At 37.1% G+C, this 17562-nt stretch overlaps 1 protein-coding gene across 1 annotated transcript in view; it reads right to left on the bottom strand.

Annotated features, from left to right (window-relative positions):
- Positions 1-17562, bottom strand: part of GNB4 (G protein subunit beta 4) — a 50225-nt gene that overhangs the window by 8330 nt on the left and 24333 nt on the right. The window contains exons 2-8 of the mRNA XM_069104833.1: positions 17319-17429; positions 10471-10509; positions 8633-8739; positions 8054-8117; positions 6328-6490; positions 5432-5498; positions 5135-5336 (exon numbers count right to left, since the gene is read on the bottom strand). Coding sequence (XP_068960934.1) covers positions 5135-5336; positions 5432-5498; positions 6328-6490; positions 8054-8117; positions 8633-8739; positions 10471-10509; positions 17319-17375 — 699 coding nt within the window. The 5' untranslated portion in view covers positions 17376-17429. The remainder of the gene's footprint in view (positions 1-5134; positions 5337-5431; positions 5499-6327; positions 6491-8053; positions 8118-8632; positions 8740-10470; positions 10510-17318; positions 17430-17562) is intronic.

Below are 17562 nucleotides of genomic sequence, written 5' to 3'. Positions count from 1 at the left end.
GATTAAGCAGAAATTCAAAAGCAAGGAGGTAAATTTAACATCATAGGTATCACTGAAACTTCTTAGAATGAAACATGACTGGAACATGATTCTGGGTAGGTGTATGTCATTAGAAAAAAACAAGTCAGGTAAAGGGAAAGTAGTACTGGGGTAGCAAAGTTCATTAAGAAAGTATACTCATGGGAACAGAGCCACAATGGCAGTGTGGAAGCAGGAAAACTCCATGAGCTCCCCCTAACCACCCCAAACACCTATAAAATATGACTCTAAACTAATTTTTTTGCTGCAGAACCCACAAAGTGACAGAAACAACTCTCCCCCTGAAGGCAGCCTAGCAGGCTGGCAGGAAGGGTCCATCACACTGCACTCACTGGGAGCCGAGCCCAGCCCCATGTGAGCCCATGGTTTTAGCCTCGGGGTGCCTGACCAGCAGCTAGAGCAGACTTTGGGAGAGTGGATCACCAGGAGCTGTGGTAGTTTCCAGAATGATCAACCCATAAATGCCAAAGACAAAGTAAAACGTCAGTGTGGAACTCTGCTGGAACTGTGGGGGGGGATGAAGCACAGTCCAGCCCTCTCCCCCAGGTGAGAAGTGGTGGAGGTGCTGCAGCCGTGGATCCACCTCCACACGGCTGCTTCAGGGCTCCAGGCCTGCATCGTAGGCAGACCAAGTGACCATTCAGAGGGTAATCGTTCCTGCTTTAACCTGCTTGGATCTGGATCACTGTCTAGGGTGGAGGTCGTGGGGTGTGTGACCAAGTGCTAGAGCCTGTGGAGGCTTCTGAGAGAGCAGGCAACTAATAGCTCCCGCAGCTGAGAAAACCCCAGTGATATGGGACAAAGCTCTCCTCTCTGGAAACAGAGTTCTACTGCAGCAAAGAGTTCAAAAGTCAAGTAACTGAGTGGCAACATGAGCAAGCAAAGGAAGCAAAGCAAGCACAGCAATCAAGCCTTAGAGTCCTTTTATGGGGACAAAAAGGATCAAAGCATGGAGTGGGAGGATGACAACAAAGTCAGAACTCCTGCACCAAAAGCTTCCAAGAAAAATATGAACTGGTTACAGGCCACGGAGGAGCTCAAGAAAGATTTTGAAAATCAAGTAAGAGAAGTGGAGGAAAAACTGGGAAAAGAAATGAGAATGATACAAGAAAATCATGAAGAGCAAGTCAATAATCTGATTGAAGAAAATACCACCTTACAAACAGACTGACTCAAATGGCAAAAGAGGCCCAACAAAGACAGCGAGGAGAAGAAGGCCTTCAAAGCCGAATGTGCCAGATGGGAGAAGAATCTCAGAAGCTCACTGAGGAGAATCATTCCTTCAGAATTAGACCAGAGCACATGGAAGCCAGTGACTTCATGAGAAATCAAGATACTATTAAACAGAGCCAAACAAGTGAAAAAACAGAAGGCAATGTGAAATATCTCGTTGGAAAAACCACTGACCTGGAAAATAGATTCAGGAGAGATCATTTAAAAAGTACTGGACTCTCTGAAAGCCATGATCAAAATAAGAGCCTAGAAATCATCCTTCAAGAAATTCTCAAAGAAAATTGCCCTGATGTTTTAGAACCAGAGGGCAAAATAGAAATTAAAAGAATTTACCAATCACCTCTTGAAAAAGATCCCAAAAAGAAAACTTCTAGGAATATTATAGCCAGGTTCCAGAGTTCGCAGATCAAGGAGAAAATATTACAAGCTGTGAAGAAGAAACAATTTGAATATTGTGGAAACACAATCAGGATAACACAAGATTTAGCAGCTTCTACATTAAGGTATCAAAGGGCTTGGAATATGATATTCTGGAAATCAAAGGAACTAGGATTAAAACCAAGAATCACCTACCCAGCAAAACTGAACATAATGTTTCAAAGGAAAATATGGTCACTCAGTGAAGTAGAGGACTTTCATGCATTCTTGATGGATAAACTAGAGTTGAAGAGAAAATTTGACATTCAAATACAAGAAGCAAGAGAAGCATGAGAGGCTAAACAGGGAAAAGAAATCATAAGGAAATTATCCTAATTGAACTATTTATATTCCTACATGGAAAAATGATAATTGTTACTTATGAAACTTTTCTCAGTATAGTTGAAGGGAACAGAAATGTGTGTATATATATATACACATACATATATATATATGTATGTATACATACACATAAATGTCTATATAGGAGGGTATATGTGCGTGTGAATACATATGTGAATGTGTGTATATATGCGTACAGGTATACATAGACAGAGGGCACAGGATCACCTAAATAGGAAGGGAAGATATTTAAAAAATAAAATTAAGAGGTGAGAGAGTAATATAATGGGAGGAGATAGGGAGAGACAGAATAGTGTAAATTATCTCATATAGAAGAGGCAAGGGAAAACTGTTACAATGGAAGGGAAGAATAGGAAGGCAAAAGAGGATGAGTCAACCTTACTCTCATTGAATCTGGCTTAAGGAGGGAATAACTACACACTCAATTGGGTATCTTACCCTACAGAAAAGTAGGGGGGGAAGGGGATAAGAGGGGGGATGATAGAAGGGAGGGCAGATTAGGGGGGAGAGTTGAAAAGGGACAGAATCAAAGTAGAAAATAGTACAACTGGGGGGTGGGATAGGATGGAGTGAAATATAGTCAGTCTCTCACAATATATCCACTATAGAAATGTTTTGCATAACTAAACATGTATAACCCATACTGAAGTGCTTCCCAGTAAGGGTGGGTAACAAAGAAAGAAGGGAAAGAATCTGGAATTCAAAGTTTTAAAATCAAATGTTTTAAAAAACTTACTATTTTTTATATGCAACTGGGAAATAAGATATACAGGCACTGGGGTATGGAGATCCATCTTGCCCTACAGCAAAGTCGGAGGGGGGACAGGGAAGACATAGGAGAGAGCAGACTGGGGGAGGGGATATTCAGTGGGATCATGTTTTGGGGTGGTAGGTAGGGGAAAGACGGAGAAAATTTGTAACTCAAAATCTTGTGGAAATGAATGTTGTAAACTAAAAATAAACATAAAATTAAAAAAGGAAAGAAAGTATACTCATGGTAGAAAACCCAAGAACTAGAAGGTAGAAACAAGATAGAGAACATTTGGATGATTTTTTTCAATGGAGACTGAAATATAAGTGATGCTTTCCATTGTAGTACACCATAGGTCATGAGAAAGAGGAAACAGATGAGCTGTTTAAGAAAGGAATGATGATTCTTGCACTGAGGCACAAAATAGTGCTGAAGGGGGCTTAAATTATTCAGACATCTGCTGGGCTATCTCTTTGCCAAAAGCAGAGCAGCAAATAACTTTCTGATTTGCATTAATGATAAGTTTTTTCCTTCAAGAAGTACTAATGTACTTTATACTAGTGTAAATTCTATCCTACTAGAATGTGAGTCTACTCACAAGGAATGGAGAAATCTCAAATTCAGTAAATCCTGAAGATATAAGAAAAATAACTGATAATGAGGAAAAAACATGGGTTATCTGAAGAAACTGATTGTGGATATATAGAAACCTTACGTATCAACTCAGATATGGAACAGCAGCAGAGCTCAAGCTTATGAGCTAGCGTTGGGAGGGAAGCTAACGACAGTTTTCTCAGGAGTCCTTGTTGAAGAGAGCCCTTCTTCCCTACAGCTCACACTGTTGGGTTCACTGAACACGACATTAACTGCTTACATTTTTTCCTTGTTCTGTTTTTCTATGCTGTTCAAATGATCTATTCTTAAAAAAAAAAAACTAAAACCAAAGAGTTTTGATGAGTACTGTTTTATAATATAGTTCAAGGTCTAGAAGTGCTTTCCTTTCCTTCTTTCCTACCTCTTACTATTATTTCCCTTGAGATTCTAGACCTTCCATTCTTCCAGAGGAATTGTCTTATTATTTTGTCCAGTTCTGTAAAACAACCCCTTGGTGGTCTGAGTGGCCTAGAATCAAGCGTGTTGACTAATTTAGTCATAGTTTTTATTACACCGAGGTGGCCCAAACATGAGCACGACTCCAATTATTCCAATCTTTTTGTCTAATGAAAGTTTTAAAACTATTTATTTATGTTTTGAGTGTCTTGGTAGGTAAACTCTCACATACTTTATACATTTTGTTAGCATAAATGAGATTCCTCAATGTTTCTTTCTTTTTATTTTTATACCTCTACAGAAATGCTCTCAATTTCTGTGAATTTATTTTGTATCCTGCTACTTTACTAAAACTACCAATCACCTTTATCAGTTTCTTTAGTTACTCTCAAGTTTTCAAAGTAAAGCATCATGTCCACTAATAAATATGGAAAATTCTGTCAGAGAAATGCCAATTAAAACAACTTTGAGATATCATCTCACATCCATTAGATTGGCTAAAATGACAGAAGGGAAAATGATAAATGTTGGAGGGGATGTGGAAAAATTGGGACACTAAACTGTTGGTGGAACTGTGAAATGATTCAAATGTTATAAGGAGGCAAATTTATTCTTGATGTAAAGAAACGCTATCAAATGAGAGCTTTCCAACAGTGGAATGAGCCACCTTTTTGGCTGGACTAAATGGCCCAACAGTTCATTTCTAACTGTGATTCTCTGATAATGGATCATTTGGATAGCCAAATTAATTGAATGATTTGGGGTCTCCCTTAGTCACAGGCATAACACATGTTCAGTCAGTCCTGGTAGATTAGATTACTAGGAATTTTTCCCTTGAACCTAGCTAATTTTTTTTCTATTTGGGATTTTTTTTCTAAATAAAAGAAAGAACTTTTTCCCCCTGGGATTTTTATTGCTGTTTTTGCTTTTAAAGCATCCTTACAAATCCTTCTGCTTGGCCTGTTTACTTCTTAAGTTTCAAAGAGATAGTATCAATTTTTCTCATATAATAATGTAGTTGGGCAACACCTCAAAGGACTATGTGTTTTTCCAAACCAATGTATTCCTCTAGATTGTTTAAGATAAAAAACGTATGGTTATCTGCAGATAAGTTCAACGTCTGTGGTAACTGAACCACGGTTCAATCATGAGGACTTTGGTTTTAAGACTACTGTTATTATGACATTTTACAAATATAATCTAAAGCAGATGACTTTGAAAATTAGAATGCAAGACTATACATAGTATGAAAGATTCTCTGTAGAGATACCATTCACTTACACAGACAGCATTAATATCTGACACATGCCCAATGAAAGACTGCCTACACATTCCATCTCGGATATCCCAGAGTTTAGAAGAGGCATCACAAGCACCAGAAACGAAAGTTTTCATGTCAGGACTTAGAGAGAGACTCATCACATCTCCAGTGTGTCCAGTGAATGTGGTGGTCTGTTGGCCAGTTTCAATGTCCCATAAAGCACTGCAGAAAAACAAATGAAAATACCAAGTAACATTTTCCATCTTCAAATGTGTGATTTTTTTTCTTCGATCACTTTTCTTCTTAAACAGACTTACCAGGTCGTATCTCCTGAACTTGTAACAATTTGGTTGTCATCTAAGAAACGGCAACAGGACAAATAGCCTGCCAATATACAAAGCAGAAAATATTATCATTCATTCAGAAGTTGAGCACGTATACAATGGTAACAAATACAAAAAGGTTACATCCTGTGAAAGTGGTGTTTAATGGTAAACTGATTCTTTTAATACTAAGTATCTGGAAGAATCTATATTGTTTGCAAATAAATGGAGATGGCTAAATATACCTAGTAAATATTGCTAACCAAAATTATTTATAACCATTATATTACAGTACTTATATTGGAAATTAGAACTAAGTTAACAAGGACCTATCTCATTACAAAAAATCCTTAATTTGGATAACTACTATGAATTTTTGATTTAATAACTGTACACAGTTGCTAATGACTTGAAAATGCATTATGAGAGCAGAACATTCCGAAATCTAATTTGAACCGCAAAGGTACTATTTTTCCAATTATCAGAAAGCTAAAGGTTCCCATAGTTCAAAACAATTTTTGCTCTCTCACCCAGGTAAGTACTAATGCTGCAGTTGGCTAAGCCTAAATTTTGCTTATACCTTATTTTCAGTTTTGTCCAACTCTTTGTGAATTCATTTGGGGTTTTCTTGGCAAAGATACTAGAATGGTTTACCATTTCCTTCTCCAGATCCTTACTGAGGCAAATAAGCTTAAGTAATCTGCCTGGAGTCACACAGCTAGCAAGACTCAGTTAAACTCAAGAAGGGGAGTATAAGACCTTTAAGTCTGACACTCTATCCAACTGCTGACTATAGGACAGTTCACTGTAAACAATTAGGGAATAGGCCCAGGGCAGAAAAAAAGGACAGACTGAAAAAGCATAGGTGTATAATGAATGTAGTAGCTCACCTGTGTGGCCTGGTAACTCCCGGCTCACTCTCACATTGCCTTCTCTAGTTTTCAGGTTGTAGATGGAACAGATGTTGTCCAAACCACCACAAGCAACATAATTACCAGAGGGAGCATAAGCACAGGTCATCACCCAGGAGGATCTCAAAGGAATGGCATGCATCTTGAGAACAAATGTAATATATCAAACATTGATAAAACATTTTTTTTTTTTGCTTTTTGGAGGGGGGAAGGTAGGTTAAGTGGGTTTGGGGTTAAATGACCAAAACATTTATTTTTTAAAAACAGTGATTATTATTTTCAGATCTGCTCGATTTAAGCAAATATTACTAATATCAAAATTAAATATAATCTAGAAGACTCAAATTGCTAAAGTGAAAATACTTTGGGGAAAAATGAACAAAAAAGGAGAGAAAAGCAATCACTACAAATTAAGTGTTATTTTCTCATGATCAAAAGTTTTCTGAAACAAGGATCATCAAAATTATTTTTCACTCTATTTAGATGAGACTCTACAGCCTTTTAAAGTCTGCAAGGTTTGCCATGGATGTGTGTGTGTGACCTCACTGGTGGTATTTTTGAAATACCAAATGTTAAATTCTGATTTGTTCTTTAAGAACTAAAAGTCAAAACAAAGCCATATCATTTAAAGAATAAAGAACAAAGCACATCTAGGACCTCAGATGAAAGACATATTATATAAAAGGGAAGTGATTATTCCCTTAGCTGCAACACTAGGCAACTGAGAAAGGAAATATTCCATACATAGTAATTTTATATAATTTTAATAAAAATCCTTTAAATATAAAAAATTCTGCTCCTCACTAGCCATGGTGACAGATTTCTGTTAGTCCATCCACATGACACCAGGTATCCTTGTGCCCAAATATGAACGAACATGCAAGACAGCTGACTGGGGCTGAAACAATGTGAACCTAACTGAGCCACAGGAGTCCAAATGTATGAATCTTGGTGTTATTAGAGTTACACTCTTACACCAGCTACTTAGTATATATAATTACTATAATATCTACATCCTGACCCTGAGAAAACCTTACATCAGTCACTCCACAAATGCAGGTCACTTCCTTGTAAGGCTGGAGAGACACCATGGAGGGGTCATTTGCCTCTGCAGGGCATGTCCAGAACTAAGTTAATTTTCTAGGACTTCAGACCTGTGCATTTTCTAAAGTCAATCTAAACCCCTACAAAGAAGTTCTAGCATAACACTGATCGTATCTTGGAAGTTATTGCCAAAGCACAAAAATTTATATAACCACTTGATATTTAAGAAATCAGTGTTCTCCATATCAATTTTAATGTCTCAAATTTAGAGATGTCAAAATATGCCTACGAATTTATTTGCAAAGTAAAATCCAGATAAAATCAAGAAAACCAGGGTTGTCAGAATATTAAAAGGGCTTTTAAAAAGTCAGATTTTACATTAAAAAGTCTACTCCTGAGTTTAAATTTGAAATTTGAGCATCATTTGCAAAAGTACTCATGTTGAAAGAGATTTTCCATGATTGCAGAAGAAAAGAAGAGGCAAAACATTCAGAAATTTAAGCCAAGCCTTAAGGAGTATACTAATATTCCAAACTGCTCTTAGAAGTAAACAGCAAATTGAAATCATATTTAAAGCAGGAAAGTAAAAATGGAAGAAACAATTAGAAAATAGAAAATCAAAACCAAGAACAAACAAAAAGACCTGGATAAACAACCCTACCTTATTTGTTGTATAGCTATCCCAAATGATTAGTTTTCCATCTTGGGAAGCACTGACTAGTAGCCTAAAAGGAAACCAAAACACATAATTCAAACATTTAGGGAAAGGTTCATATGGCATACATTAATATAAAGAACTATTTAAAAAAATAGGCCATTCTTTTTTCTAGTGGAAAAAAAAAAATCTGATTCAAATTATAGGTGAAATGGCAAGCCTGATAATCTTACATGCGTGCCACAAAATAAGAATAACATTTAATTAATAACCTTTTTTTATTCTTATTTAACTTTATGGTAATAGCTACTATAAATTTTTGAAGACAAAAAAAAAATTGAGAGTGCACAGATAAAATTAAAGTATTGTAATTTGTTGAGAATTAAGTTTACTACATTAGCCAAAGCTTTTCAGAACATCAATGAAGATTTTCAGGGAAGGGGAAATTAATTTGCACAGTACGTTATCTTCCACTTGTTCTAAACACCACTTTAACATATTCAAATTTTTTTATTAAAAAGAAATCAGAACAATGATTCTCAACTTCTTTCTGTTGGTAACAATGAAAATTGCACGTGTACAAACCTTGAATCGTAGCCCCAGTGCATGGCATAAATCTTAGCTAAGTGACCCCGAAGTGTACGCCGTGTTCGCATCTGGATTCTTCCCACAGAATCCAGACTCGTTGTCATCTTTAGAAAGAAAAAATGAAACTTATTATTTATCTTAAAAGTAATTCTAAGTGCTAACAACAAACTTAAAATTTAAAAGGACAGCTTAAATTTAATCAAGAATACTTAAATGCTTATTCCTACAATGTATAGAGAGACTCTATGGGAAATTATTCCTTGGAGAAGGATTATATAGACAGTATCTGAAGAAAGATCACAGAATATTTTTTAAAAGCTGAAATTGACTTTGAGATCTTTTGGTTTAGACCATTCAATTTAGAAATACACAGAAGGTGTAAATCACTTAACCAAGGTCACAGAGCTAGATATTGGCAGAGTTAATAATGACCAACACAGTAGTACATTACACTATTTCTATTAAAAAACATGATAAATTGTGATTGATTCAGCTTATTTTGTGGAATATTAATCTAAATTAATACTTACAACTCTTAATCTTGAATCATTAACAAAAAGTTAGAAGCAGGTGATCAGAGGATAAAACTAGCTTTCACATGGAATTATAGTCCATAATATAATGCCAATGTTATAAAGCTTCATAAACCAGTCATAAATTTTTTTTCACTAAACTGAAGTGACAGAAAATAGCCTGAAAGAATGCATTTTGTTGTCTTACCAAGAAGATATTTTAATATTAACAAAATAATAGAATCTTAGGACTAGAAAGAACCTTAAAATTTCATCATTCTGTCCATCCTCATGATTTTACAGATGAAGTCCTGTTAAAACTTTACACTTTATGCAAAGGAAACCACAAATCTTATGCAACAGGTCTCTAAAAGGAATGCAGAACTACTTGAAGAGAGACCTGATGCCATTGGCCTAGTCACTTAAGATCTAAATTGAATGGCAGAATCCTATACTGTCACTGGACCTTTAAGAAACCTAAAAACAAAACAAAACATCTAGTCCAGGGTTCACCATTTTGGTGTACTGGATCACTCATTGGCAGGCTGGTTAAGCTTTTGGACCCCTCCATGAAGTAATCTTTTGTTATCTTCTTCATTCATTAATTGAAAAATATATTAAATTTTAGAGGTTACTGAAGAGGTATAACCCACCTTCGCCCCCCACCCTAATTCATGAACCCCATGAAATGTACCCACAGATCCCTTAGGGGCGGATTAACAGGTCAATTACCCCTAGTCTAATCTAACTACATCTTTTACATATAAATAAAATGAGGCCCAGAGAGATGGAGTTACTTATCAGGTGCTCCATTTCTGACTTCATGACTAAGGTTCTTTCCACTGCACCACACTGCCTTGAACTTCACAATAGGGGCGGCTACGTGGCGCAGTGAATAGAGCACTGGCCCTGAAGTCAGAAAGACCTTAGTTCAAATTCGACCTCAGACACTCGACACATTTACTAGCCATGTGACCTTGGGCAAGTCACTTAACCCCAATTGCCCTGCCTTCCACCCTCCAAAAAGAGAAGGAAAAAAAAAGAACTTCACAGTCACATTTCAGGCCCAGCAGCAGCATCTCTCTGAACCCCTTATAACATTATTGCATTCCACATCCTACTTCTCAGAAACAATTAAGGATGTTAGGCAGAATATTTCTTTATTGCATTTACATTTTTTATAACTTTATGTAACATCTATTAGTCCTTTAATAAGCATGCAATTGACTTATTATACGTGCTATGTAAGGTGAGGGTGACTTTTTTCTTTCAATGACAAGCTGTCACACATAATTAATGGAACATTAAGAAACAATATGTTACCTGACTAAGTGTTGTGTCACCACATGCTTTCCTCGCATCCTAAAGGAAAGAGAAAAACACATATTTAAAATGAATTCGACCATGTTTTTAATAGTTTTGAAAAAGGTCAGTTTTACTGAAGAGCATTAAAATTTGCAACACTTTCTATAGTACTTTTGGTTAACAATGAACTAAAATAAGAGATTGTTCTTTGTTTTTCCTGAAACTTAAATGAATGGTACCAAATAAGTATATGGTATTCGGGGTTATTCTTACTGATATGCCTCAATGTAAAATACTGTATTGAGATCTCTTCCATTTCTTCTTCCTAGAAGCAGTTAAGGTTGTTAAGCAGTTCAAACATCAAAGAAAAAAGGTTGTCACATATATCTTTTACAAATATCAAGATAATTTTAAAAGTCAAGAAAATAACTTTTATGTTTTCATACTTTGTAAAGCCACTTTATACATTTATTACATTTATAATTATACACTTATATCACAGATATTATTCATACAATTATATCACAAAGCCTCAGGGTGGTCAGAAACGTCAATATGGGGATCTTGGAAGCCCCAGGAGCAGAGATCAGCTACCAAGGCACTTAAATAAGGACTCCTTAGGCCCAGTGGCTCCAAGGTCCAGAAGGAGCATGGAAGATCCAAGTTCTCTGAACCTCAAAGATCCAGGGGAGCCTAATCCTGGTACACAGAAGCTAGCACAAGAATCCAGGACAGGACCACTCAGGGCCAACAACTCTACCCAAAAGCAAAGCAGGATACAAAGTCTACTCTAGCACAAATCCTCAATTCAGCACCTAAAGCTGAAGAGATGAATGAATCAAAGAAAATGCCAAAAAGAGATAAAATACTGTTGTAACTCTTAACTCCATACCACTTGTAAACAAAGACTCAAAGAGGAAAAAAATGAATTTTCCACAAGAGCTACATAAATACTTGAAGAAATGAAAAAAAAGAGATTTAAAAAATTAAAGTTCTAGAACAGAATTGGAAGGAGAATAAGTAGTTTCAAAGAGAGAGTGCCAAATTTTATCCAAGAAATGGGCTCCTTAAAAATTAGAATAGACCAAAAAGAAATGAATGACTCCACAAGACAGCAAAGAATATTAGAACAAAATAAAAAGAATGAAGAAATAGAAGGAAAAAAGTAATCTATCTGATTTAAAAAAACAAGTAATTTGGAAAACTATTCAAGAGATAATTTAAGAATTACTGGGCTCTCTGAAAACCAAGACTTTTAAAAAAAAGCCTGGGCACCGTATTTCAAGATACTGTGAATTAAAGCTGCTCAGATTTATTAGAACCAGAGAGCAAACAAACAGAAACAGAATAAATGCGCCAATCATCTCTTTAATGGAACTGGAACATTAACTGGAACATTTCCTTAAAGGAAAATTCCAGGAATTTCAAATCCAGAGTTCTAACATCAAAGAAATACTACAAAAAAATACTACAAACATCCAGAAAGAAGCAGTTCAAGTACCAAAAATCCATACATAGTCTGGAACACACAAGACCTAGCAGCTTCCACTATAAATAAGAGTAGTGCTTAGAACAGAACATTCCCAAAGGCAAAAGAGAGAAATTTACAACCAAAAATATCTGATTTATAAAGTTGAGTCTAATCCTACAAGGGAGAAAGAATGGATCTTTAATGAAACAGGATTTTCAAGTATTTCATATAAAAAGACCACAGCTGAATAGGATCTCTGAAATACAAGCACAGAAGTCCAGAGAAACCTAGATAGGTAAATTTATTTGGGCAACTGGAAGGAGCTGTATGATGATGCAGTACTAACACTTTAATGGAGAGAGACAAAATAACAATGTTTTCAAAGAGTATTGGGGATATTAAATAAGAAAAACAAAAGGTCCTGGGGATGAACTGGTGCTATTCTTGAGGGTTTTAAAAAGGAAAGGTAGATAGAAGAATATATTAGTGCCAAAACAAGGAAGAAAGGAGTGAAAGTTGCTATTTCTCATAATTAGGTTATGTTAGAAGAAAAGGATACAAACATAAAGGAAAGGATGAAAGGGAATGAGCATCTCTCCTATCTAAAACCACACAGCTGGTATAGAAATACATGAATGGCAACAGGGAAATGAAGGAAGGCAGGGAGGCAGAGATTAAGACAGCAGATGATACTAGGAAGGGAAGAGCCACAAGTCAAAAAACTTCCTGATCTTGAAGGGAGAAAAAGAGTAGAAGAACTAGCTTCTAAGATAAGAGGGTGCCTAAGATCACCTCTTAGACAGTTGGGAATGGCCACACAGAGCATGGTATAGGAATGTTATCGAATATTGTTGTACTATAAGATGGCAAAGGAGATATTTAGTGAATCCTGGGGGGGGATAAACTAACTCACGGCGAAATGAGCAAAACAATTTATACAAGGAGAGCAACACTGTAAAGAAAATAACCTTGAAAGCCTCAAGAACTCTGACAAATGCATCGACCGACCATGTCACTAAGGACCTAGGGTGAAACCTGTTTCCACCTCCTGACGGAGAGAGGATGGATTCCAAGTAGTACAAAGAGGCCCTTTTTTGGACATTACCATTCTGTGGATTCATTTGGCTTGATTTTGCTTGTTTTACACAGTCTCCCTGCCCCGCTCCCACTCCAGGCTCTCTCTCTCAGGTTCTACTTGGGGCATAGTGAGGAACTAGTAACAGTATGTCAAAGAAAGAAGAGGGCTATTGTAAAAATTATTTAATGTACAGATGAGAAAAGAAGGAAGCTGAGAAAGAAACAGACAAGAAGGGCAGCTTTGAAAGTAATATAAAGGATGAATCTTTGCAGTAAATACCTCAAAGCTTATTTTAGAAGGTAAATAGGAACAAGACTCACTCCCTAATATGTAAATAGTCCAAGGATATACACACACACACACACACACACACACACACACACACACATAGTTTTCAAAAGAAGAAATGCAAGTTATCCAAAGAAAAAATATAGCAAAGTTGACAAGACAAATGCACATTAAAACAATTCTGAGGCTTTTTCTAGCATAACAAAGTGAAAAGAGCCCTAATTCAGTCTAAGGACCTAAGTTCACATTGAATTCCAGCATCCATGTGGGGCTTCCACAGCATCTTCAAAAATATGAGTATTGACAGATTAGATTTCTTCCTTCGAAAACTGCCTGTTAATAAATATCTTCTGGGCATCTGTCAACTAGGGAAGTCTCTTATTCTTATAAATTTGATTCAGTTTCTTATATATCTTGAAACTTCCTAAAAGTTCTCCCAGTTAAGTGCTTTCCTTCTAATATTAGCTACACTGAATTTGTCTGTGCAAAAACTTTTTAATTTTATATCCACAGAACAGAAAGATAATTCCTTCCTTTTTTCTTCTAACTGGTTTGTGATATAACCTTTTTTTATCTAGGACATGTATCCATTCGAGTTTCTCGTGGCATATGAGGTAAGGTCTTGGTCTAATCCTAGTTCTGCCAGACTGCTGTCTAGTGTTTCCTGCAGTTTTTGTCCCCTAGTAAGAGCTTGGACCCGTAGCTGCAGTCTTCACGTATAGCACACCACTTGGTTCATTTCCTTCAGTATGCTATGTATCTATTTTGTTCCACTGATCAAACTCTCTACTTTTTAACTGGTGCCCAACTGTTTTGATGATCACTACTCTGTCACATAGTTTGAGAGCTGCTACTGTGAGGTGCTCCCTTCCTTCACACCCTGTCTTTCATTATCTCCTCTGAGACTCTTGACCTTTTATTCTTCCATATGAATTTCATTATTATTTAGATATATTTTAGGGCCTAAACTGGGCTGAAGTTATTGCTATTTCAATTATTTTTAGCTCTCTATACCTTATCATATGAAAAAAGTGGTAATTTTAAACAAAAACAGGTGTGCTTTGCCAAAAGCCTTTTCTGTGTTTACTGACACAATCATATGATTTTTGTTGGTTTTGGCATTAATGTAAATTATGTTTCTAGATTTCCTAATTTTATACAACTAAGAGTTGCAGTGGATAAAGGGTTGGATCTGAAGTAAGAGAGTCTCATCTTTTTCAGACAACCTATGTGACCCTGGGCAAGACCTTGTTTCTCTCAGTTTCCTCAGCAGTAAAATGAACTGGAGAAGGAAATGGCAAACTACTACCAAGAAAATCCCAAATGGGGTCACAAAGAATTGGACACAACTGGACAACAATTTTATACCAAACCTATTATCTCTGGTGTAAATCCTATCTGATCATGGTTTAATCTTTGTGATATGGTGCTGTAGTTGCCTTGATAATATTTTATTTAAAATTTTTGCATCAATGTTTATTAAGAATATTGGTCTATAGTATTCTGCCTCTGTTTCGATTTTCCTTGGCTTAGGTATCAAGATCCTATTTGCAAACCATGTGTAAAATACTTGAATTAATTACTCTTTGAACATTTGTTAGAATTCGTTTGTCACTGCATCTGGACCCAAGGATTTTCCCTTTGGCACTTTATTTAAAACTTTTTCTGACAGTGGGGCTATTTATATTCCTTATTTCTTGTTCTGTTAGCCTGGGTATTTTTTATTTTTGTAAACATTCATTCATTTCCTAGTTGCCAGTTTGATTGGTATATGATATGGCAAAACAGTTTCTAATAATATCCTTTCTGTCTTCTTCATTTGTTGTAAATTCTCTTTTCCATTCTTAATACTTTCAATTTGGCTTTCCTCTTTCTCCTTTAAAAAACATCAGTTAATGGTTTATCTATTTTATTGGTTATTTCAAAAAAAATTCTTCAAATACCTGAAGACAGAATATATTCCCCACGCCAACAACCCCTCGTTTCTTTGTTCCTCATGATACAATTTTGCATCCTTTTATTATCTTAGTTGCCCATCACTGCACAGTAGAATTTGCTGATCCTCTTCTTAAAATGCAAATATCTCAAACATTATTAGGCATCTCCTATGTTCGAAGTGAGGAGCAGCACGGCACAGTGGACAGAGCGCCGGCTTCAGTCAGGAAGACCCTAGCTCAAGTCCCCTCTTACCCCCTACTGACCAGCTACTTAACCTTCCATGGCTCCAGGCAACTCTCAAAGAAAACAAGTGATGGAGTGGCTACACTGAGAGAAGTCAATGAAGTCACGTCTAGTTCCATTCCCCACTAAAATGTTAGGTACTGGTCACATAAAGAGAAAAATGAACAGTCCCTGCCTTCAAGGAGCTAAACTCAATCCAGGAAAATAACATGTAAGTATTTACAAAATAAGTACATGGCAAGTTTGAGGGAGAAGTATTAACAGTTGAGGGGATTCAGAAAGTTCTCTTGTAGCTAAACTTTGAAGGAAACTCGGGATCCCAAGGGGTAGAGATAAGGAAAGAAGAGGCCATGTCAGGCAGAGGTGACTGGCCAGTAGCTAAAAGCATGGGAACAGGAGATGGAAAGCCCTGTGTGTTTTACAGGAAGGCCAGAGTGCATGAAGGGAAATAATGTAAAATAAGGTTGAAGAGATAGGCTGTAGCCAGTTTGTGAAGGGCTTTACAAGTCATACAGAGGTCTCAGAACTAAAGATATTCCAAATGTAGTTTGATCAGTACTCTAGACACAATGCTTCTGTGAGTAAGTAGAAGATGGCCCTGACTTTTCTGGAAGTCAAAGCAAAATGCTGACTCATGAGAATTTATAGTCAGCTAAAATCCCAAAGTCTCTTTTACTATTTTAGTCAGTCTTGAAGAAGCAGGGAAGTCAGGCAAGAGCTCTCTGACCTCTGGTGAGGATACCTGGCTTTGTGCAGAGAAGCACTCTCCAAAACTGTTATAGAAGGTACTCTAAATGAATGTTTTCTTCCCCTGGCATCTTCTTCCCTCAATATAAATGAACAATGTCAGGCATACCATTTCAAAAAGGAACAGAACAGTATGTCAGAAGTGCTGTTGATAGCCAAGGGAATTCTGCCAACTGCTGGTGAGCTCCCTGGCTAGGATTTCACTGTGTTGATTTTGAGTTAATGTAATGAACCTCTCCTCCTAACACAGCCATGGAATGGCAGGCCAAGTTGCCGGCGGTGGGTAGAGAAGAAAGCTCTCTGTTCTTCCAATATGGGTAGGTGTGCAGCATTCGGCTGGATGGAAAGAGAATGGTATTCAGCAACTCTTATACACATCCAAGACATCCAAAGGTGCCACAGCAATCTCAGTTAATAGTAATGTGTTTCCTTCTCAGGTGAAAGCTGATTAGTGACTTCAGATGATGACTAGTTTTCTACAAGATCATTCCTTAACTCTTAACAAACACTTGCGTGCCTACTTGAATGTGTCCTTTGGGGCAATTTCTGGAGGTCTCAGACATTTGATGAGGCTTATGTTAAGATAATGAAGGCGAAAAGGTTTCTTATGGAATCAAAATTACACTTTAACGGTTTGTTTCAGGATTTTTGTTGGGCCTCAAGCCCAGAGTAGTCAGTCAGTCAGGCAGTCAACAAGCATTTATTAAGCCCCTATTGTGGGTCAAGAACTGTGCTAAGTGTTAGGGATTCAAATAAAGGCAAAAAAAAAAAAATTCCTGCCTTCAAGCACCTTACATCCCAATGAGGGAGACAAGATGGAGAAAACAGGGTGTATGCACACAATGTATACAGCAAGTAAATGGAGGGTAGGTAGGTGCTACTATTGCAGCCATTTTATAAATGGCAGACAATGGACAGATGACACATGAGGAGGCACCTGACGAGAGGCGTGGTCTTGTGTGTGCCTGGAGCTGCTCTAAGTGAGCGTGACTGGTGAAGCTGCTGTGCAATCGCTGCCCTGCGCTCCTTTTTAATGGAGCAGGGCAGCAGAGCTGAAGCACAGACCAGCCCCCGTCTGGTGGAGCCAGGCTCAGGTCTCACCTTGATCTGCCCCCGAAGCTGCTCGGCTTCCTGTCGTAGCTGCTCCAGCTCGCTCATCCTTCAGGTCTGTGTCTGCCTCTCGCCTGGTGACGGACAACGCTGCCAAAGATGCTGCCAAAACAGAGACCCGTTTTCCCATGTAAGTATTAGTCACTTTAAACGTGCACATGCAACTCTTCGCATTCATTATGAAACTTAACTAAGGTAGATGTCGTTGGAATACAATTATGCATCACATACAATC

Source organism: Petaurus breviceps, unplaced genomic scaffold, assembly GCF_028583685.1.
Source record: "Petaurus breviceps papuanus isolate PSGF00001 unplaced genomic scaffold, PetGlider_PUasm1.0 688, whole genome shotgun sequence".
NCBI lineage: Eukaryota > Metazoa > Chordata > Mammalia > Diprotodontia > Petauridae > Petaurus > Petaurus breviceps.
The sequence above is the reverse complement of the archived record's forward strand: the minus strand, read 5'-3'. Positions and strand labels throughout refer to the sequence as shown.